This window comes from Podarcis vaucheri (assembly GCF_965113315.1).
Source record: "Podarcis vaucheri genome assembly, chromosome: 8".
In the NCBI taxonomy this organism is placed as follows: Eukaryota; Metazoa; Chordata; class Lepidosauria; order Squamata; family Lacertidae; genus Podarcis; species Podarcis vaucheri.
The window spans coordinates 42,347,202-42,369,589 of NC_138766.1; the positions used below are offsets into that span (position 1 = coordinate 42,347,202).

Consider the following 22,388-nt stretch of genomic DNA (forward strand, 5'->3'; position numbering starts at 1 on the left):
ATGAGACACTTAATCTGATGGCCTAATCCCTGTAATATTATTGTTATGGATAGGGGAATGATCAGTCACTACAAAAGTGTGACTAACCATAAACACTTTATATTATAGAAAAGTAGTTCCATTTTATGGGCATTCCAGTTCTTTAAAGTTATTTGAGAATATTTCTATTTAGATTCAAATGATGAATTGTACTTTTTCTTTTTCCTAGTCCTTTTACATCGCTGCCTAGGGGAGCATTTCTTTCTTTCTTTCTTTCTTTCTTTCTTTCTTTCTTTCTTTCTTTCTGCAAGAGTATTGTTACTCTTCCCTTTCTAGTTTTATCATCATGTGTAAAGTGATATGTGCTCAACTAGAGCTCATTATACTGATTTTACAGTGGTGCCTTGCAAGACGAAATTAATCCGTTCCGCGAGTCTTTTCGTCTAGCGGTTTTTTCATCTTGCGAAGCAACCCTATTAGCGGATTAGCGGCTTAGCACTATTAGCGGTTTAGCGGCTATTAAAGGCTTAGCGGATTAGCGGCTAAAAGGCTATTAGCAGATTAGCGTCCTAGAAAAAAGGGGGGAAAGCGAAAAAATTGCAAGACTTTTTCGTTTTGCGAAGCAAGCCTGTAGGGAAATTCGTCTTGTGAAGCGCATCGAAAAACGGAAAACCTTTTCGTCTAGCGGGTTTTTCGTCTTGCGAGGCATTCATCTTGCGGGGCACTACTGTACTAACAAAATCAGCCTTACTTGCAAGAATTACCATACACTGCTTATCACAATCCCTCACCTAGGCGAGAACTTGGTCATCAGGCTCTATTTCCACTTTCCTTGTTTCCAGAAGCCAAGTCCAAGGTTAGCTGTTTGTCTGAGCCAAGAAAATACCATTATTTTCTGTTATTTAGTTCTGACACTTTCCTTCCAGATATCACATTGTATAATTCAGACTGTTTCACATCATGCACATTTCAACATAAGAGAATAAAATGCATCAAAATAAATGGGACATTTCATGACACACAAATGTGATGCATCAAATATTTTTCAAGCAAATTTTCCTCCCTGTCATACCACTTTTTCATTTATTTGGTCTCCAAAAATTGTATTTGTGAACTGAAGCAGAGAGAATCAGGTTACATAGCCTCATTAGCATTAAAAACTGGAAGCACCAGCATTAGCCTTGCTGTTATTGCCCTTTCCAACCTTTTTTTTCTGTGTGCAGAGTTTCAAAGTGAGCATGTCTACTGTGTGAAAGGGGTTTGTGGAAGGGGTTGGTTAATTATAAACATAAAGCTATAATGAATGAAAAATGCACTGCGTTCTCCAACTCTGCCAGATAGAAAAGAGAGAGTTCTGAATTGTTTTTTTCCGGTTCATCTATCATGACTTCTTGATTGCCTGTCAAACTCCAACCTCTATCCCAGCCAGCACAGAGCAATCAAAATGTTAACCCTTTTAAAGAACAGAAATCTATTTAGGATTTATTACTATTTTAATCCTGCAAATGCAGTGGCTCCATTAGCATCAAAATTGTTTTAAAATTGCTATAATCTCTGGAATCAAGAACACTGGATGGTAGTCAACCAAGTAATGGTGTGAGTGGAAGAACTTCCCCTTGTGCAATGGGACTTCTGCCTCTATCCCAGGCATAGGCAAACTTGGCCCTCCAGATGTTTTGGGACTACAACTCCCATCATCCCTGAACACTGGTCCTGTTGGCTAGGGATGATGGGAGTTGTAGTCCCAAAACATCTGGAGGGCCAAGTTTGCCTATGCCTGCTCTACTCCCTCCCATTCCTCCTAAATCTGTTCTTTGGGTTCCCACTGCCTTCCAAAGGAGATTTAAGGATGGTGCAGGGCATGTGCAGGGGGAGGATGGGAGAAGTCCTGTTGCACAAGGGGATGCTGTTCCACTTCTGCAGTTATTTTGTTTAATACCACCCAATATGGAAGCAACCCAGTGAAATAAATCATAATACTTACAATGGTAAACCTATGGCCTGCTAGGCTGTGATTTATGAGTCAAGGGATCTGGCTTCAGTGATCAAGTCACCTTCATTATGCATGTTTTCGAAAAGTGAGAGAGGGTGGGGGGGGGGAGAACAATCAGTAGTTTTGTTTTTGTCATGAAGATCTTGCGAACAAAGCACCTGATGAAATCTGTCTCCATGTACCGTATTGACCCGAATACAAGCCGCACCCACAAATAAGTTGCACCTTTAAAATTCAAGGGGGGGGGGAAGAAAAAAAAAGAAAATACCTGAATATAACGGCCTCGGTCCAGTATACCTGAAGGAGCGTCTCCACCCCCATCATTCTGCCCGGACGCTGAGGTCCAGCGCCGAGGGCCTTCTGGCGGTTCCCTCATTGCGAGAAGCAAAGCTACAGGGAACCAGGCAGAGGGCCTTCTCGGTAGTGGCGCCCGCCCTGTGGAACGCCCTTCCAGCAGATGTCAAGGCGATAAACAACTACCTGACATTCAGGAGACATCTTAAGGCAGCCCTGTTCAGGGAAGTTTTTAACGTGTGATATTTTATTGTATTTTTGGTTTTTATGGAAGCTGCCCAGAGTGGCTGGGGAGGCCCAGCCAGATGGGCGGGGTATAAATAAATTATTATTATTATTATTATTATTATTATTATTATTATTATTAGGCGCTCGCCGTGTGTGTCTGTATGAGGTGCTTTCCCATGCACGCTCTTCACACACCCTCCAGGCCGGTTCCTCCTAGCAAGTAGCACAGGCACACATTGTCCCACCGCTCTTGCTCCTGCCTTGGCTTCTTGTCTTCCATATCAGCTCAAGGTGTCCAGGCATCACTGGAGAGAAAGACTGAAGGATGGGGAAATGGAGGAGCCCACCGTTGACGGGAGAAGCGGGAGCGCTCCCCAAAGAGGAGAACAAACTTGGGCTGCTCGTAAGGGGAAGTTACTCTCTCCCCTCTCATACAACACCCACCTTGCCCCACTCACTTGTGGCCCCTCTTCTCAGCTTCTTCCCTGCCACCCTCTATCTCATGGGCTGCTGTGGTTTGTCCACAGCAATTTTTGTAAGGTCGCAAATTTAAGCCACACTTTTTAACTTTTTACTGTTTTAATTTGGGGGAAAAGTGTGGCTTATATTTGAGCCAATACGGTATTAATCAAGTTCATACAAGAGTTCATTCACTAATACTTTTTCACTCCGTGCATATTTCATTTTGTGTGTGTGTGTGTGTGTGTGTGTGTGTGTGTGTTTCTTTATGCATATCCTGATTTACTTCTAGTTTCATAACAACATAGTGTCTCTACATCTATTCATCCTTTTGATGGGTATATATTGTATATCCAGTGGCACAGGACAATCAATATATTCTTTACCACATACTAAGAATGCAGACTGCTCTACAGGGACTTTACCTCAACTGGATTTTATCACTGAGGGAAAGAAGGCAGAAACGCTTAGCACTGTTTCATAAAAATATGTTATATATGCATATACAGATTGAGAGAGTTATCAAGGGGGTGGGGAAGCAAATGCAGAGGCAGCATGAATTTTTAAAGCGATATTAGTATTGTGACCCCCATAGACTCTCTCTGTGTCTCTTGTGGAAGCTTTCAAGGACTCTCGTTGTTATTCCATTGCATATGGACTCTGGCCAGCTCAGCAGATTTGTAGAGAAGTAGAAACATCTCTCTTTCCTTTTCCTTCTGGGCTGCAGAAGGAAGAGGACCCCAGAGTGAAAGCCCCAGACACCTGCTGTTCCCAAGGGCCTGTACTGAGATATGTACCCTGAATAAGCATGGTAAGATGTGGTATCGGAAGCCAATGAACTAAGGGTGTGATGCAATGCCTAATATTTCCCCATCTCTCTGTCTCTTTGCCACTCATATATTTATACAGTGGTACCTCGGTTTACAAACTTAATCCATTCCGGAAGTCCGTTCTTAAACCGAAACCATTCTTAAACCAAGGTGTGCTTTCCCTAATGAGGCCTTCCACCGCCCGGTGCCCTTCCACCGTTTGGATTCCGTCCTTAGACTGAGGTAAAGTTCTCAAACTGGGACACTATTTCCGGTTTTGTGGAGTTTGTAAACCGAATCGTTCTTAAACCGGACTGTTCTTAAACCAAGGTACCACTGTATATAATAGTTCAAGAAAACATGTAAACATATCACGGTTACGACAGTTCATAAACATACAAGCACACTATCATATTGAAGTAGCCAAGGGGAGAAAAGCTCATTCTCATTCATGACTGTTGGAACATAAGGCAACCTCTCTGGCATGAAGTGTCTGGAGGGTGATGCTTTTACATTATGTAAACAGAGTTGATAAATGGAAACCAAATTTTGTCAAACTTCTCATGTTTTACCATTCCCTTTACTCTATGATGACAGCTTAAGTGTTCATAAAGTGTTATGTCCCACACTCAACACCACTGCTCGCTTTTAGAAGGCCCATTTTGGGTTTTCCAGCTTGAGGAACTTCTAGCAATACAATGTTTGAGAGGAATGGCATTTGTGATGCATTGAGGGGTTTGTTGAACTATCCACTGGAAAGAGTGCTAGCAGGGTGTCAGGGATAAGGGGCTAGGCTGATGTTTGAGGGAATTTAAGGTACCTGACCCAAAAACCATAACTACCCTTCTATTGCCATCTGATCCCTACCATTTTTTTAATTTTTAATTTTTGCCAATAAACTGTATTCATAGGAATAAATCCTTCCTAAACCCGATATAGAGTAGAATTGTATCCTGCCCACTCCACACCTCTTGCTGTAATTATGTGGACTATGGATTGATAATCACTGACACATAGACAATGCTAACTGATAGCAAATACAGCCAAATGGCTCTGGCACTTCTGAACAACCGTGGCTGAATATCTTTTCAAAGGGAAGAAGCAATTCAAAACAGCTAAGAAAATAATGCCCATGTAAATAAATCTGCATAAGGATGCAAACCATATTCAGCATCCTGATTAAATCATGAATAGTGATGAGGAAGTACCAAGGGACAGTGGAATCTTGGCATTCTTCCAGCAGTTAATAACCACATTGCCATTCAGAAGCAGTCAGAAATAGTATTGCTTTAGTCTCCGAGAGTCAAATGCCTTGACTTGGAACTAAGAAAATGATTAGTGATGTTGACAAAATTCATAATTGCCTGGTTTGCTGCACAAATTTGTCCAGCTCAAAGTGCTCAGCTGCATTAGGAATTGCAGGTTTCTATTCCCCCCCCGCCCCCGCCCCCGGATGTTGTTTCCTGACTTGGAATGTTAAATGAGGTTCTGCATGTGGGTGCTCAGCAGGGTTTGCCTATTAACAACTTACTCTTAGGATTTGCCTATCAGAAGGTCAGCGGTTCGAATCCCTGTGACGGGGTGAGCTCCCGTTGCTCGGTCCCTGCTCCTGCCAACCTAGCAGTTCGAAAGCATGTCAAAGTGCAAGTAGATAAATAGGTACCGCTCCAGCGGGAAGGTAAACGGCGTTTCCCTGCGCTGCTCTGGTTCGCCAGAAGTGGCTTAGTCATGCTGGCCACATGACCTGGAAGTTGTACGCCGGCTCCCTCGGCCAATAAAGTGAGATGAGCGCCGCAACCCCAGTCAGTCACGACTGGACCTAACGGTCAGGGGTCCCTTTACCTTGTTAATGGCTGTGAGTAACAACAACAACATTATTTATACCCCACCCATCTGGCTGGGTTTCCAAAATAACAAAATATTAAAAATACAGTAATCCATCAAACATTAAAAGCTTCCCTAAAGAGGGCTGCCTTCAGATGTCTTCTAAAAGTCTGGTAGTTGCTGTTATCTTTGACATCTGGTGGGAGGGTGTTCCACAGGGTGGGTGCCACCACCAAGAAGGCCCTCTGCCTGGCTCCCTGTAACATGGCTTCTCGCAGTGAGGGAACCACCAGAAGGCCCTCAGTGATGGACCTCAATGTCTGGGCTGAACGATGGGGGTGGAGACGCTCCTTCAGGTGTACTGGGCTGAGGCCATTTAGGGGTTTAAAGGTCAGCACCAACACTTTGAATGTTGTGACAAAAAGGAGTGTCATGATGAAGCCACCTGACTGCTAGGGCTGGGTTAAGCCATGTGGTTGCTGGAAGCAATGGACAAGATAGCCCCCTCTCCCCTAATTCTCATGCACAGAAGTTGACTGGACTAGCAACTAAATATTTTTCCAGCACTAGCAAAGAGAGTGTCCTCTGCTGCAGCTGAGGAAAGCCTGCTGATTGCAAAACAGGCCATGTAGCACACCCAACACTTCCTCTTGCACTCATGCAACAAATTCAGGATTTTTATTTTTTTTTTGCAGTTTGAAAAATGACAGGGAAATGTTTTGAAAAATGTGGGATGGACAAATGATTAGCTGGAAGTCAGGTCAAGACCTTGCAAGCAAATTAGGATGAATGATTATTGCCATATAACCACCCCATCAACAAATAAGTATGAATGCTCAGTAAAGACAGGACATAGTCTAAGCACTGCATCAGCTTTTTTGCAAGCAAATCAACATGAATGCTGTGTGAACAGGTCATTGGATGGAGTCCTTACTCTGTTACGCCTTGCATAAATATGGGTGTGACTCACATTCTAGTTACTTGGAACAACTAAGTCTGCCAGAGCTCTTTTCATATCATATTATTGAGACAAATATGCTTAGGAAGAGCAAATTCCCATGGTAGGAACACCTGACTCTCAACATTAACTCAATATCAAAAAATAGTCAGGACAACAGAAGCAAAGATTGGCATGCACTCCCATTTTATAAGTCCCAGCACAATGACTCTGTAGATATATTTGTTCAATTGAGTACAAGGACTGAGACACATAAATAAAACACATTTGCCACGGTTATTAAATACCTACAAAATGAATGCAATTTGGCATAATATCCAATTTTCAGATAAATATTCCACCCCTACACCCTTTCCCTGCTTAGCTTAGTGGTTGCATTCAGATGCAATTTGACTGGAAAAGAATTTTGCTGTGTTCAAGCATAATCTGCATGGAAGAGAAAGTGATAATTATTCATGAATCAAACAAGCACACTTCTAAATCAGAAGCATAATCAAATACATTAAGCTGCTTCTTTCCCCCCCAGATTTGAATGGCTGCTGACAAGAGCAGTGTAAACCAGGAGGGGTTTGGCCCTGAGCACTTTCCTAGGTATAAAGCTGCAGTTATAAGGTCTGTGCATAAGCTCCTTTGTGCAGCTTTTGTGAGGCACTGCATCAGTCACAGTGCTGACTTGGCAAGCAAATGTTGTAAGCATCCCATTTCTTCATGGTGTTTAAACATTAGGGATGGCATTCAACTCATAGCAGTTCTGTTGAAAATAATGATTATGACTAAGCTGAGTGCCAGTCCCCCAACAACAGCATTAGTACAGTGGTACCTCAGGTTATGGAACATGGGTGGAGCTGCGTGTTAAACCACAGAGCTTGGTCACAAAACCAGTAGTCTTAAAAGCTACTTTCTTCTGATGATATTAATGATTTGTGCAACCATCTTCTGTAATTTAATGAACAGCAGCAGCAGCAGCAACAACAACAACGCTTTTAGTCTGCCAAGTTGTGTTAAAGGCTTTCTCTGTTCACTGAGGCTCTAAAATGCTAGCAAATAGCAGCAGGGTTATGCACTTAATAGATGGTTATTTAGAAAATATAAATATAGTATGGTATCCTATATTGTGGTTGGTTCATGTTTCAGGACTGCTGGGGGGTGGATGGCTGTCAGTTACAGAGAGGTGGACCAGATTTATCTGCTCGGTGGAATAGATCCACCACGCAACTGAAATGCAAGCTAAAAGTACATTTATTTATTTATTTATTTATTTAATAAAAATACTTTATTGATTGATTGATGCTCAAGGTGACATACATGGGTCTCCTCTTTCCTAGTTTATCTTTTCAACAGCCCTGTGAGGTAGATTAGGCTAAGAGATGGTGACTGGTCCAGGATCATCCAGTGACACATGTGGCTCAATGGGGATTTGAACCCTGTTATCTCAGGTCCTACTCCAACACTCTTAACCACTATACCATATTGGCCCTCTCTATAAATTGTATTTTCAATAAAATTGAAACCATGTTTTGTGTCGGTATGAAATTGGCAATAAAACGGCTAGCACATTTTCAAAGCTAAGCAGGGTCTGGTATGGTTTCAAATTGGATGGGGGACCATGTGTTGAGATTTCCCGCATTGCAGGCAGTTGGACTAGATTACTATGGGGGTTCCTTCCAACTCTGTGATTCTATGATCCAGCCAAATGTCATTCATGCTGATTTTCCACTCAAAATGGGTGGGTGGGTGTTGGTGTACATGTGTGAGACTAAGAAATGTGACCATCAGATGCATATGCAGCAAGTGTTTGAGGAGGCTGAACCTGTAGGATTAGTTACTGGATATCCAGTACACATTGCTGTGGTGAGAGAACCTTGCATTTTATGGATTATCAGGCAGAAATTCTTAGTTTACTTAGACAGCAAGTATTTGGAAAAGCAGCACGTGTAGAATTTTTGCCTGAGTATTTTATATTCCCCATTTTTTCTCAAACTGTTTAGTGCCAGAGTGTCTTGTCAAACAAGTTAACTCATTCAAAGTAAGCTGTTTCCTATCCTTTATACCTCAAATGCAGCATGCTCCATGTACAAGCTTTCTTCTCATGATGTTTCAAATCAATGTGTTGAACCATTTTTAAGTATAAGCCCCATAGCCTAGGAAAAAGTACAAGTAATATCATGTAAAAGAAAACTATTTCTAGGGCTCATACTGATAGCTTTGCCCTAAATTTGCTTCCCTAACAAACAACAACAGCAGAGTGACTTACCAGCATGACATGAATAAAGAAACTCATTCAAAATGGCACTACTTTCTAATATACATTTATCCAGCTCACTGTGCAGAATATTCTTAATCTAAACTGAGAAGACAATGGTACATCAGTCTTTCCTTCACAGTGACTGCAAAAAACAAACAGTGTGTTTGAAAAGCAATCAGATGGATAATTAATCAGCACCACAAATTCAGTAATTGGTGTGTACTATCCTTGTGGAATTCACCATACAATTTTAGTAAGAATAATGTTATAGTCACTGCCTGGCATGCAGTTCCAGATTTCTTCATTGATCTGTAGCTTCTCCTAGGTATGTTGCAAAGAAAACCTGCTTAACAAATGCATTAATGACATGCTTTGATTTATGCTGGTGTCTCCCCTTGGGTATTATTGAGATAATGAATATGACATTTAAAGCATAAATATAAGCATCTTAAATCATCTGCAGGTGTTGCTAGATAATAGGTGAGTTCCCCCCCTGGAGTGTGAAAGCTTTTTTAAAAAATGAGACTTAATACTGTTCCATTAAGTTTTAAAAAATTGCTAGAAAATGTACGAAGTGTGATCCAAATGTCTGTGCTATTTTAGTTGATAAAAAGGTAAAGGGACCCCTGACCATTAGGTCCAGTCGTGGCCGACTCTGGGGTTGCAGCGCTCATCTCGCTTTATTGGCCGAGGGAGCCGGCGTACAGCTTCCAGGTCATGTGGCCAGCATGACTGTAATGGTTCTAGGGGTTGCTCATGTGTAAATCGGCGCCACACCTGGCTGGGTTGCCTGAGTGAACCCTTTCTGTCTGGACAGCCACTCAGTGCCCGTGGCTGTCTCAATCGCTGGCAGAATCCGTCAGTGGGCATTTCTTGAACTTCTTCCAGCAAAGAAGCTCTTTGACGCCTAGTCTCCGCCTATTTTCCCTGCGCGGAAGCCTTCTGCGCAGGGAGGGTGTGGGCATTGGAGGACCCGTGCTCTCCCCGCTGGTCCCCAGCGAGGAGTCTTGGAGCCACCTCGCCGATTTCCCCATCTGCCCCCCTTCTCCACTGGTGCTACGCTGATTTCCTTCCCCAGAAGATGTGCTGCTTCTCTCCCTCCCAGGACACTCTCTGGAATCCCTCTGGAGCCCTCCCTCTCCCTCTGGCTCCGATGGCAGTTCCCTGACAATGACTAAGCCGCTTCTGGTGAACCAGAGCAGCGCACGGAAACGCCGTTTACCTTCCCGCCGGAGCGGTACCTATTTATCTACTTGCACTTTGACGTGCTTTCAAACTGCTAGGTTGGCAGGAGCAGGGACCGAGCAACGGGAGCTCACCCCGTCGTGGGGATTCAAACTGCTGACCTTCTGATTGGCAAGTCCTAGGCTCTGTGGTTTAACCCACAGCGCCACCCGCATCCCTATTTTAGTTGATACTTTGGATTTATTGTTGATGGAGTGGTGTTTTGTGATGGGGGAGCTCTGTATTTATGGATGAGAAATCCTCCCCCTCCCCAGTTCATTGATGATGTTTTTCTCAAGTCTGAAGTTGGTCACCCCTACATAATTGCCCATGGCAAGACGTGTATGTAGAAACACAAAAAGCTGTCTTGTATTGAGTCAGACCATGCCACTCAGTACTGGCTACAATTTCAGGCAAGGAAATCCCTTATCCTACCTGGAGATTCTAGGAATTGAACCTAGGGACCCACTGGCGGAGGAAGAGGGGGGCGGGGGGAGCGCACCGCCCCCGGCAGCACGATCCTGGTGGGGTTCCATTGTGGAAGGAAGATCAACACCTTGGAAAGTGGTGTGGACTTTAGGACCACAGCTAATTATACTATCACTGACAGCAAAACATACAAGTTGCTTCAATGGTGTCCTGAAGCAACTGACCTTTATAGCATAGACTAGTTATCCATTGACTAAAGACCTCAAACCCTGAATGCTGTATCTGCCAGCCTTTTCTAGGCCCTGGGATTTCAAGCTCTGAGGATTTCAAAGGGTGCCTTTAGAAGGGCTCTGTCAGGTCTAGCCTAGGGAGGCCTGTATTCATGAAAGCTTGTAGCTCCTGGAACAAACACGCATGCAGCCCACAAACGCACTTTGTAAATGGGGAGCAGACAGGTTTGTCACATGTATACAAGACAGATCTTTCCTTCTAAGAACTGTAAAACTCTAAATGCCTGCCACTATTAGATTTAGCTGTTCCTTGTAATAAAATAAAAATGTGTGAATGGCTGGGTATTATGAAATATTTTATTTACCTCATGGAAGGTGGGAAGCCGTGCTCAGTCATTTGAAGCTTTGCCTCTGATACTCAGGTTTATTAACCTTGTCTATAAAGAAACCACTCAGAACAAATGCTGATTGTGTACATCTTCCAAAAATGCTTGGCTCACCAAGTGCATCGTTTGCATCATCAATTTATCATTCATGCATTTTAAACCAGGAACTTGCGGGTCACATTTTCCTTTTGTCAGACGAACTGATAGCATGAAAGGACATAAAAAGGTTAAAAAGAAAAACAGAGAGAGAAGTACTGTATCATTTGTTAGGGAGCTAGTCTCTTCCACATGCTAGTCTCTTCCTCTAAAATCACACGAGATGCTGTTATGTTTTCAGAAAAAGACTTGCTGAGATTCTATCATGTTCCTGAAACTCGGGATGCATATACACAAATATAAAACACATGACTTTCCCCAAAGAATGCCAGGAATTGTTATTTGTTAAGGATGCAATTGTAGCACTGTGAGAGGTAAGCTATAGTTCCCATGATTTTTTGAGGGAAGACATGTGAAAATGAAGTTCATCCTAATTCTATGATACTCTGTTTCTGAGGAGGCAAAAAGATCCTGGAAACCATGTGACACATAGGGCTGTGGGGAGGATCTCATTCTGGTTGCACTTTAATGAGAAACAGCTACTACCACCTTAGAGTGGAGGTGAATTTGCCACAACCCAACTCCCCTGGGAAGAAGACTCAGAAAGGTTTTGCCCTGGGAAAGAGCTGGGGAAGGGTCCAATAAATGCATGCATTGATGAAAAAACCAAAACAGAAATGCGCCTGGGTAAAAATATGTGTATTTGTCAAAACCAAATACAAAACTATTTATTAGGAGAAATTCACTAATGCTGTAGGTTGGTTTTTTTCTTTCTTTCCCCAAAACAGATCAAAATTTTTGATGGAAATGTGGAGAACTGAATTTAAGATCAGAAAAATGAGGACCTGAAATTGGAAGGTACATCCATCTTTACTCAAACATGTGGGTAATATTCTTCACATGTTTCTGATATAATCATGGTGCCAGGGACTACATGACTGCCTCCACTGACATCATTGTGCCCATCATAACCTCTGCCAATAGGGAGCCTGCTCTTTGCATGAAGTCTCCTTGCCCATTGTTGAACCCTAAAGGATCAAAGTTTTAAATCATGTAGTAGTTCTGCTGAATAAGTTATGGTGAATACAGTGACTGAGAAATCAGGAGCAGTGGGAGGCATGTGGATGTGGAGACAGGACTCCACACCTCCTGGCTTCATCTTTAGTCTTTTCCCATGTGCAACACATAAATGAGACTTCTGAAGTATTTCTTTTCAGAGCAGAGAATGTGCATTCCAACCACAATTTTTAGGATTCCTGTTTCTTGTTGCACTCATTAGAATCAGCAAGTCATTCATGTCCTAGGGACCTGCATCTCAAAATGAATTTCGGGTAGGTAGAATGTGACAATGGAGTCTACTTAAAGCATAATGGCTTGGTTGCACAATAGGCATTACCAAGCTTAATACGTAAGATTATTTTCCTTTATGTGGCAAATGTGTCTGTGTGGCGTTTACACATTTCCCAAACAAAGAAAGGCAGGGGGAGGTTGACTTTATGCGTTTTGTGTTTCTAATCAAAAACCTGCGGCTTTATTCTACTTCCTTTCTTTCAAGAGTAAAAAGTCTTTCTAATGGTGAAAATTGAGCCTTCAGTTTGACGGAGAATCAATATTTGTTTTGCTTTGTAAGAGTTACTTTTTGTCTTCCCACAGATGCATATTGATTGAAAAGGAAATTTCAGCATGCATTGTTACAAATGGCTCTCACTCGCACTGACCCTGGCTCAGCTTGGGCCCTGTTTTCCCTGTACGCACAAGTGTAACCCCGATGACTTGGAGCAAGCATTTGTGAGACGTCAGAGAGTGAAACATGGCGGGGTTCGGAACCTGCTGGTTGTGCAGGAAGAACTGATGTTAACACATCCTTTGAAATCGGGCCAGGTACAGTCACTCTTTCTGTGGGAGGTTTAACATCTCGTTGAGGTGTTGATTAGTACCTGCTTGCTTTTCTAAATCTTCCCTCAATCTGGCCTTGTGAAAGAACAGTCTCCTTGAAGCCTTTCTTCTGAGATGTGCAGCAATATACAGCAATACCCGAAGAATAAGCACCATCTTTGCCCTTCTTGCACTGTTTAATGATCTGCTCCATGTTTTCAAAGATGCTTTAGCATCAGAGAATCTGAAAGATCTCCTGTCCAGGTTTTACTTGGGACTGGAGGACTTGGTCAGAGAGCCATGTAAGATTCTGTGTTAGGACTGTCAGACAGGCAGGATCATCCACAGGTCAGAATGATGACTCAAGACTCAATGTGCAGTCAGCTTTTTCATTCAGAAAAGGAAAACACAGCAGAGTTCACTCAGGCTCAACTTCCCCAGTTGAAGACGTTGTTGTGGCTGGCATCTGTCCCCTCCTTCCCTCTTTAGCCCTTTGCCTCTGGACTCCTCCCAAGCAGACATAAACTATGGTGAGGAGGAGTGACCCCTCCTCTGGGCCTGTCTGGCCTGTTGCTCAGCAATGTGCAAGGCTCTTCATGATCTTGGTCTCAGTGGAGGAGGAGAGGCCACTGTAGAAGGACTTGCCTACTGATATGAAACTGAGGCAGCTTCTGGCTGCTCTCTTTCAGAGTCTGCACTCAAACTGACATACCTGGCATCCCACCTTGTCTGTGGACAGCTTCCTTCTTCTGACTCTCTATGTTCACTCAAGCCTCCTGCTTCCACCACCTCCCAGCTTTCTTCCTCAGTGTCCCACCACCACTGTCCTGGTCCAAGTCTTCTTCCTCTATGTCATCTCTAAGGGGTTCTTGGGTTGGCACCTCCCACCACTTTTCATCATCCAGCCTGTCCTTCAACCGCAAGTACTTGTTTGACACGAAAGTTGCTATCATAAACTTAAAACCGTATTTGGTTTAGGCCACTTCTCAGCATTTCCCTGGCTCCTTGAAGGAACTTACAAACTCAGAATCGAATTCCCTATGGGCTGAGGTAGCCAATCATAGTAGTTTAACTTGAGGATTGGTATGTACATATTTCTGGACTTTTATCTGGGTTACAGCACAGGGAAATGCACTGTGCAATTAAAAAATAGTATCATGCTGTATTGACAAAAGTGTTTTGAAATTCCCTTCCATCTTCCGAAAAGAAAGAAAGGACTCATTTATCAACATCTGGCAACTTGCTTAGGCTTTTTCTCCCCCCCTTTTTTTGGCATTGCATCAGAACAGACACACTGAGCAGCAATGCAGTTTACCAACACTATTTAGATTGATATTCTGTTACGTTAAGTGGCATTTGATTTACCCCTCATTAATTTTTAATGAAGCAGATTAATACTAAATCCTTTTTACCAGTAAGAAAGCACCAGGAACCGGCACAGTTCATTACGTTAACGTGACTTGGGCACAATAAGCAATTATTTTCCACCCTGTTTGAAAATGCATACGATGCCCAGTAATTTTCTTAATGATTCTTCCCCCTTCTTCTTTATTGCTGTTATTTAGTCACTTAAAGAAAAAACAACACCAAATCAAAACAAGAGAATAAAAAAACACACAATGCTAAAGCCATTTTTAATCTCCCATCTTGCATCCTTTTCCTGTAAGGCAACTTTTGAGCTGAATGAATGGCAAAAAAAAAGTTTAACCACTAATTAACTAGCACTAAAATTTAATTGGGCCCAAAGGGTGAAGTGCTCAAAATTCATTAATTACTTTTTACAGCCTTTCAAAGCAAAAACTCTGGAAGTATGATGTCTCATTTCAAAAGGATACAACAAGACAATCCCTTTATATTTTGTGAATCTGCAAATATGGGTCACTTTTTTTTAACAGAAAGGTCACAAAAATGTGATCAGCTTTCAGAAAGATTGCTTTTTAAAACAACAACAACACCAAAAGCAAATATGGGTTTAATTTGCAGACTGTAATGTGATGCAGAGGGCCTCTATTTGTTTATAGGAAGCATTTTCTGGGTACCTTTGCCCCTCCTTTTTGTCATCAATGCATTTAGAAACGGCTTCTGAAGTTTCTCCTTAAACATATAAGCCTAAAAAACATGGGATGCTTTATCCCATGTTGATGGCCTTTCAGCTGATTCCCTGGTGGCCCGCTGGAATGCGGAGTTAACCAGGGCTATCGACTGTCTGGCTCCGAAGCGCCCTCTCCGATTGCATGGAGCCCGGACAGCCCCGTGGTTTTCTTCGGAGCTGAGGGCGATGAAACAATCGCTGAGACGGCTAGAGCGTCGGTGGCAGAAAACTCACTCCGAATCTGACCGGACACAGGTTAGAGCTCAACGTCGAGCCTACCAAGTGGCGATAGCGACGGTGAAGAAGACTTTCTTCACCGCCTCTATTGCATCTGCAGAAAATAGTAGCAGGAGACTCTTTCAGGTGGTCCGCAATTTAACGGAACCACCTTTACCACCGGGGCCTTGTAAAGACCCCAAGATCTCCTGCAACGATTTTGCAAAGTTTTTTGCAGATAAAATCACTCATATTCGGAAGGAGCTAGACACCACCGTGGGAGCAGGGCCGGGGCGGGAGAGTGCTAGAGCCCTGTCTGGTCAAGTTGCATGGAATCAATTTCAATCCGTTACCCCCGAGGATGTGGACAGGCTGCTTGGACGCGTGAAACCAACCACCTGTCTCCTTGATCCTTGCCCATCCTGGCTAATAAAAGCAAGCCGGGAAGGGCTGGGCGATGGGCTCTGCGGGGTGGTGAATGCTTCCCTCTGTGAGGGAACATTCCCAGATCCGCTGAAAGAGGCGGTCATTAAACCGCTTCTTAAAAAACCATCTTTAGACCCGGCCAGTATGGCCAACTATCGCCCAGTCTCAAATCTTCCATTCTTGGGCAAGGTGATTGAGCGTGTGGTTGCTGAACAACTCCAGGCACGCCTGGAGGATGCGGACCATTTGGATCCCTTCCAATCAGGGTTCAGGCCTCATCATGGGACTGAAACTGCCTTGGTCGCACTGGTTGATGATCTCCGGCGAGCTAGGGACAAAGGTGAGAGTTGTTTCCTAGTTCTGCTGGATCTCTCAGCGGCCTTTGATACAATCGACCATAACATCCTTCTGGACCGTCTAGAGGGGTTGGGAGCTGGGGGCACTGTTATACAGTGGTTTCGCTCCTTCCTCCTGGGCCGTGTTCAGAAAGTGGTGGTGGGGGATGAGTGTTCAGACCCTTGGGCCCTCACTTGTGGGGTGCCTCAGGGTTCCGTCCTCTCCCCCATGCTTTTTAACATCTATATGAAGCCGCTGGGAGAGATCATCAGGGGGTTTGGACTGGGTGTCCATCAATATGCAGATGATACCCAGCTCTACCTTTCTTTCAAATCAGAACCAGTGAAGGCGGTGAAGGTCCTGTGTGAGTGCCTGGAGGCGGTTGGAGGATGGATGGCGGCTAATGGATTGAAGTTGAATCCTGACAAGACAGAAGTACTGTTTTTGGGGGACAGGAGGCGGGCTGGTGTGGAGGACTCCCTGGTCCTGAATAGGGTAACTGTGCCCCTGAAGGACCAGGTGCGTAGCCTGGGAGTCATTTTGGACTCACAGCTGTCCATGGAGGCGCAGGTCAATTCTGTATCCAGGGCAGCTGTCTACCAACTCCACCTGGTACGCAGGCTGAGACCCTACCTGCCCGCGGACTGTCTGGCCAGAGTGGTGCATGCTCTAGTTATCTCCCGCTTGGACTACTGCAATGCGCTCTACGTGGGGCTACCTTTGAAGGTGACTCGGAAACTACAGCTAATCCAGAATGCGGCAGCTAGACTGGTGACTGGGGGCGGCCGCCGAGACCACATAACACTGGTCTTGAAAGACCTACATTGGCTCCCAGTACGTTTCCGAGCACAATTCAAAGTGCTGGTGTTGACCTTTAAAGCCCTAAACGGCTTCGGCCCAGTATACCTGAAGGAGCGTCTCCACCCCCATCGTTCTGCCCGGACACTGAGGTCCAGCGCCGAGGGCCTTCTGGCGGTTCCCTCATTACGAGAAGCGAAGCTACAGGGAACCAGGCAGAGGGCCTTTTCGGTGGTGGCGCCCGCCCTGTGGAATGCCCTCCCATTGGATGTCAAGGTGATGGACAACTACCTGACATTCAGAAGACATCTTAAGGCGGCCCTATTCAGGGAAGCTTTTAATGTATGATATTTTAGTGTTTTTTGGTTTCTGTGGAAGCCGCCCAGAGTGGCTGGGGAAACCCAGCCAGATGGGCGGGGTACAAATAATAAATTATTATTATTATTATTATTATTATTATTATTATTATTATTATTATTAAGGCCTCATGTGCACTATGCATTTAAAGCAGTATTATAGCACTTTAAACAGAGATGGCTTCCTCCAAAGATTCATGGGAACTGTAGTTTGCTAACGGTGCTGAGAGTTGTTAGGAGACCACTTTTCCTTTTATAGTTCCTAGAATTCCCTGGGAAGACTGATTGATTATTAATCAAGATGGCTGGTGTTTCTCAGCTTTGGGAAATGGAGTTGAGTATATCAAGATGGTTTGATAAATATTTGAATTTTGATTAGCACCTCATATCATTTAAATTTGTCATATCTGATGAACTTGCCTTTTTTCACTGATGCCATACTAAGGAGAAGATTTCACCACGCTAATATAGATAATGATGGATACCAGATCCAAATACTTGTTATTTAGTCTTTGCAAGAATTATCAATCAATCAATCAATGAATCAATCAATCAATTATTCACACTCCAAACAAGCATTTCAAGATGATTTACAATAAAGACAACCAAAACAGCAAATATGTTTAAAACAAAACTAAAATCATACAAAATAGACATTCATGGCAAGGACCCATTTATTCAGCTGTTAAAGTCTGTCAGATCAAAAATGCCTTTAGTTGTTTCCAGAAAGTTGTTTCCAGATATTGGGCAGCTTTTATATCTCAACTGCTGAAACACGGGGCATTCGTGAAATTCCGCAACTGTTTGTTTCTATTACAAGGAGAAAATTCTGCTAATTACGAAAATAAATTGACTCCATTTGCTTTGCAATCAGAATGACATACTACAATCTCATTCAATTTGGTATAAATCAATACATTAAAGGGATTTCTGACCTTATTGGGGGGAAACCGACTTGACATTAAGTTTGATAAGGTTTGTTTGTTTGAATCCTATCTTGAAATCAGCTTGTTACTCATTATTCTCGCAGCTGAAATCTGATGTAGATAAACAAGACAATTCCCTGGCTGATAATGGACCACATTTCTTGGATGAACCCTATGAAGCCACTGTTCCCGAAATGTCTGTAAGAGGTACTGTGTGTTGTACTTTGACCTTGCATTTATTCTGTGTGTTTGTGTGTATGAAGTAGGCTGTTGCAGCTAGATTATTTCATTTTCCTAAAGAATCAAAATTTGAAAAGATTCAGGACTTTAAATATGTGCAAACCAATGGGGTTTCTCTAAACCAGCATTTCTAATCATCACATCCCTCTTTTTCATATAAACCTTGTTCCATGCCCAATAATCATGGGATGCCTTTGCCCGGTGATGCTGTGGCCCATAGATTGCAGCAAAATGCTGGGCAAAGTTACATAAAAATACCAAATGAGAACACAAAACATAAAATAAAAAAACACAAAAAACAAACCAATTACGCTCCTCCTACAAACATATTTAAAAGGCCACACAATATTTGATCAACCAAAGGCTAGGTTATAGAGAAACAATAGGTATGTAATGAAACTGCCAGAAGAGCATTCCACAAATGGGGAGCCACTGCAGAAAAGGCTCTTTGCCACATAAGCTTCCCACAACCAAATCAGAACAAATGCTCAAAAAGAGTGGACACTGTATAACCCTTGAGTAAGCAAATCAGTATGAATGCACAATAAACACATTGTCTGTACGAGTCTTTAATCTCTGATTTGGTTTTATTTTTCTGTTTTCTCCATCTGAACATCTCTTTTGGACTAGCTGGTTTCCTGAGATCTAAATAGTAGCTTGTCTAGATCACATCCTTCTTTTGGGGGGTTCTGCAAAAGGATAGGAGATATACCAATTTAAATCTGGTTTAACTGGTTAAATTAAGTTTTAACTTCTTTTTTAAACGCTTCCTTCCTAGCATTCAGTTGCTATCTCACATTCACACAGTCTCTTCAGGGCTCTTCAAATTATATAGTTTCTTCAGCAGAATATGTAGCTCTAAGTGAGATTTCAAGAATCAATATCTGTATTAACATGAATGCACATTAATTTATTATATAGTACACTTTCTTACTTCCCCACTATACTTTCTTACTTTCCCGCATTTACATTTTCTTCAGGTTTTAAATACAAATGTTATACAGTGCTGCCCCGCAAGATGAAAAACTCGCTAGACGAAAGGGTTTTGCGGTTTTTGAGCTGCTTCGCAAGACGAATTTCCCTATGGGCTTGCTTCGCAAGACGAAAACATCTTGCGTTTTTTGCAAGTTTGTTTCCTTTTTCTTAACACTGTTAATACAGTTGCGGCTTGACTTCGAGGAGCAACTCATAGAACGCGGTGTGGTAGCCTTTTTTGAAGTTTTTGGTGATTTTTGAAGCTTTTCCAAAACTTTTCCGACACCGTGCTTCGCTAGATGAAAAAACTCGCGGAACGAATTAATTTCGTCTTGCGAGGCACCACTGTACTAAATTAAAGTGTAACAGGAAATACAGTGGTACCTCGGTTTTTGAACATAATCCATTCCAGAAGACAGTTTGAGTTGTAAAAAATTCCATGGCACAACTGATTCATCTTTGTCAACTTTTGAAATTATTAGGTTGCCACATTTCTAGCATTTTCCTGAATGGTCTTATAAGTCTGCAAAAAGCTGAATATCCATCTGGTTATTGTAATGCAGATTTCAGAGTTGTTCTTCTTGTATTACCTCAGGATCATATAAACATATGTACATAGCAATCCAGTTTATGTGTCATATGTCTAGCCATATGAGCTATTCAGTGCCTCATGGGCCATTCAAAAAAAATCACATGATTGAAGCCACACAATAATAAGATTATAGTAGTGGGTGTTACCTAAGGATTATCTTTTTAGTAGTGACTTCCTTTTTACTTAAACCAAGTCACAGCCAAAATATACTAGGGATGGGGAAACTGCAGCCTTCCTGAAGTTATGGGACTCCAATTCCCATCAGCCCTAACTATCATGGCCATTGGTCAGTGATGATGAAAGTTGTAATCCAACAACCTCTGAAGGCCCACAGGGTAGACATAATTGACTTAAATGATGTGATCCCAAAGAAGCTTCCAAGCAGGTAAATTTAATACTCTGTGCTGCTTTCTTAAGTAATAGTATACAAATAAGTTTGCAGGTGAGATACAACACAAAAGCCATTAGTTTGGGACATTTCTTTTGATGCCATGAAAGCAGCCAGATTCCCTATCAACATATTTACAGATAATGTTACAGCTTTATATAGGCATCTAAAAGTCCTCAGGGTGCTGCTGACTAATTTATCAGAGAAACATGCCGTTGTAGTGGAATGTCTTGGGATAAGATGCGATAATGTGATTCTATGATAGAAAGTGGCTGGAGGTCTTGTGTGCCCCAAGAGAGGTCGATTTGTATTTGTATTTAGGAGTTAGGAAAGAAATGAGTTAGAAATAAACACTGCATTATAAAATGAGAAGCTCTGACGAATATTTCCTTCATGGGTATAATCTTATGAAAGGCCCGTGGGGATGGTGTCAGATGTAGATCTAGAATATAGCCAGCTCCCAACCAGAGACAAAATTGTCTTCTCTAGATGGATTGCACTATCTGTTATTCAGTGGAAAATGCTCATTACCAACCTCAAGGATATAAAAAGCTATCAGAATCCTGTTGTGTGTCTTGCTTGCATTGCTTGTTTTGAGTTTATTTCTTTTAAGCCGCACCACAGGCATTAAATTAAAGACTGATGCAGTGCTCCTGGTTTGGTGGGTTTTTGTGTGTGTGTTTTTAATATGGAGTCCTTTATTATCTCTTAAACCTGTAGCCAGTGGAAAATTAAGAGAGCATCTCGCATATGTACACATGTGTGCGAAAAACAAAGTGTAAAACAGGAATGGGGGAACTGTGGCTCTCAATATGTTGCTGGACTTCAGCTCCCTTCAACAACAGCCAGCATAGTCAAAGGCCAGGAATGATGGGAGTTGTAGCTGAGCCATATCTAGAGCGCCACAGGCCCCATACTCCTGTTTTAAAAGTATGGCCAATTAAAAACAACTGCACTGGTTGCCAGGTCATTTCTGGACTGAACTTAAGGTGCTCAAATTAGTGTTTAAAGCCCTAAATGACTCAGGCCCTGAATAGCTGAAGACCACGTCATTTCCTACAGACCCCTTGGTGTTCAGATCAGCATAGGCAGGCTTCCTCAAACTCGGCCTTCCCGATGTTTTGAGTCTATAATTCCCATCATCCCTGACCACTGGACTTGCTAGGTAGGAATTATGGGAGTTGTAGGCCAAAAATATCTGGAGGGCTGAGTTTGAGGAAGCCTAGCATAGGGAGTACTCATGGCTGTCTAACCACCATCAGAAGCTTGGGGGGGTAGCCTTTGGGAGGGCATTTCCTGTGGCAGCCCCTATAATGCGGAACTCCCTTCCCAAACAGGTGCATTTTCATTGCACAGCTTTTGGTGAACGTGTCTCTTTAGACTGGCTTTTGAGATGTATATTTTGAGAGGGTCTTAAAGCTGCTGAGCCCTGGCTGAGGCAAGGTTCAGCCAGGAAAGCCCAAGATCCATCAGATCCAAACTCTAATCCAAAAAGATCATGGGTCTGGATTACATTGTTACTTACGTTACTTAAATTCCACATAAATGCATAGGATTGTGCTGTCAGTTGAGTTTTATTTCCATTTTGTCTAAAGGCCATAGTAGAAATCTAAAAATGCAATACATAAAATTGTTAGTTTACACATTGTTACCATGGGCAAAATGTAATCCAAAAGTAGCTGTCCTTGCAGTGATATGGGAGGCATTCACAGTGAAATTCAGTAAAAAGGAGGACAAGATTTCGATTCTGCTAGGCTTCGCAATCTCATAAAAAATGAGGCAGGTAGCTTTTCAGGTGAATAATTCCAAAAGCTGGTTGTCTCTGTAAAGACATCCACTATACTTTGGTAAATAAAGGGTCACACACAAAAGAGGATTTCATCTACACTTTAAAGGAATATGGTGTTTCTTTATATATTGAATTAAGCCAGTGTGGTGTAGTGGTTAAGAGTAATCTGGGTAACCAGGTTCCCGTCTCCGCTCCTCCGCATGCAGCTGCTGGGTGACCTTGGGC

General features: G+C 42.7%; 1 protein-coding gene across 5 annotated transcripts in view; it reads left to right on the top strand.

Annotated features, from left to right (window-relative positions):
• The window catches only part of LOC309539283 (cadherin-19-like), a 72,365-nt gene that overhangs the window by 9,865 nt on the left and 40,112 nt on the right, over positions 1–22,388 (top strand). For 2 of the 5 annotated variants that reach the window (XM_082235263.1, XM_082235259.1), the window contains exons 2-4: positions 11,943–12,012; positions 12,808–13,035; positions 18,284–18,386. In XM_082235263.1, the coding sequence (XP_082091389.1) occupies positions 12,838–13,035; positions 18,284–18,386 (301 nt within the window). In that variant the 5' untranslated portion in view covers positions 11,943–12,012; positions 12,808–12,837. Of the gene's footprint in view, positions 1–3,680; positions 3,765–11,425; positions 11,529–11,942; positions 12,037–12,807; positions 13,036–18,283; positions 18,387–22,388 lie in introns of those variants that run through there. The other 3 variants (XM_082235260.1, XM_082235261.1, XM_082235262.1) reach the window with 3 other exon arrangements.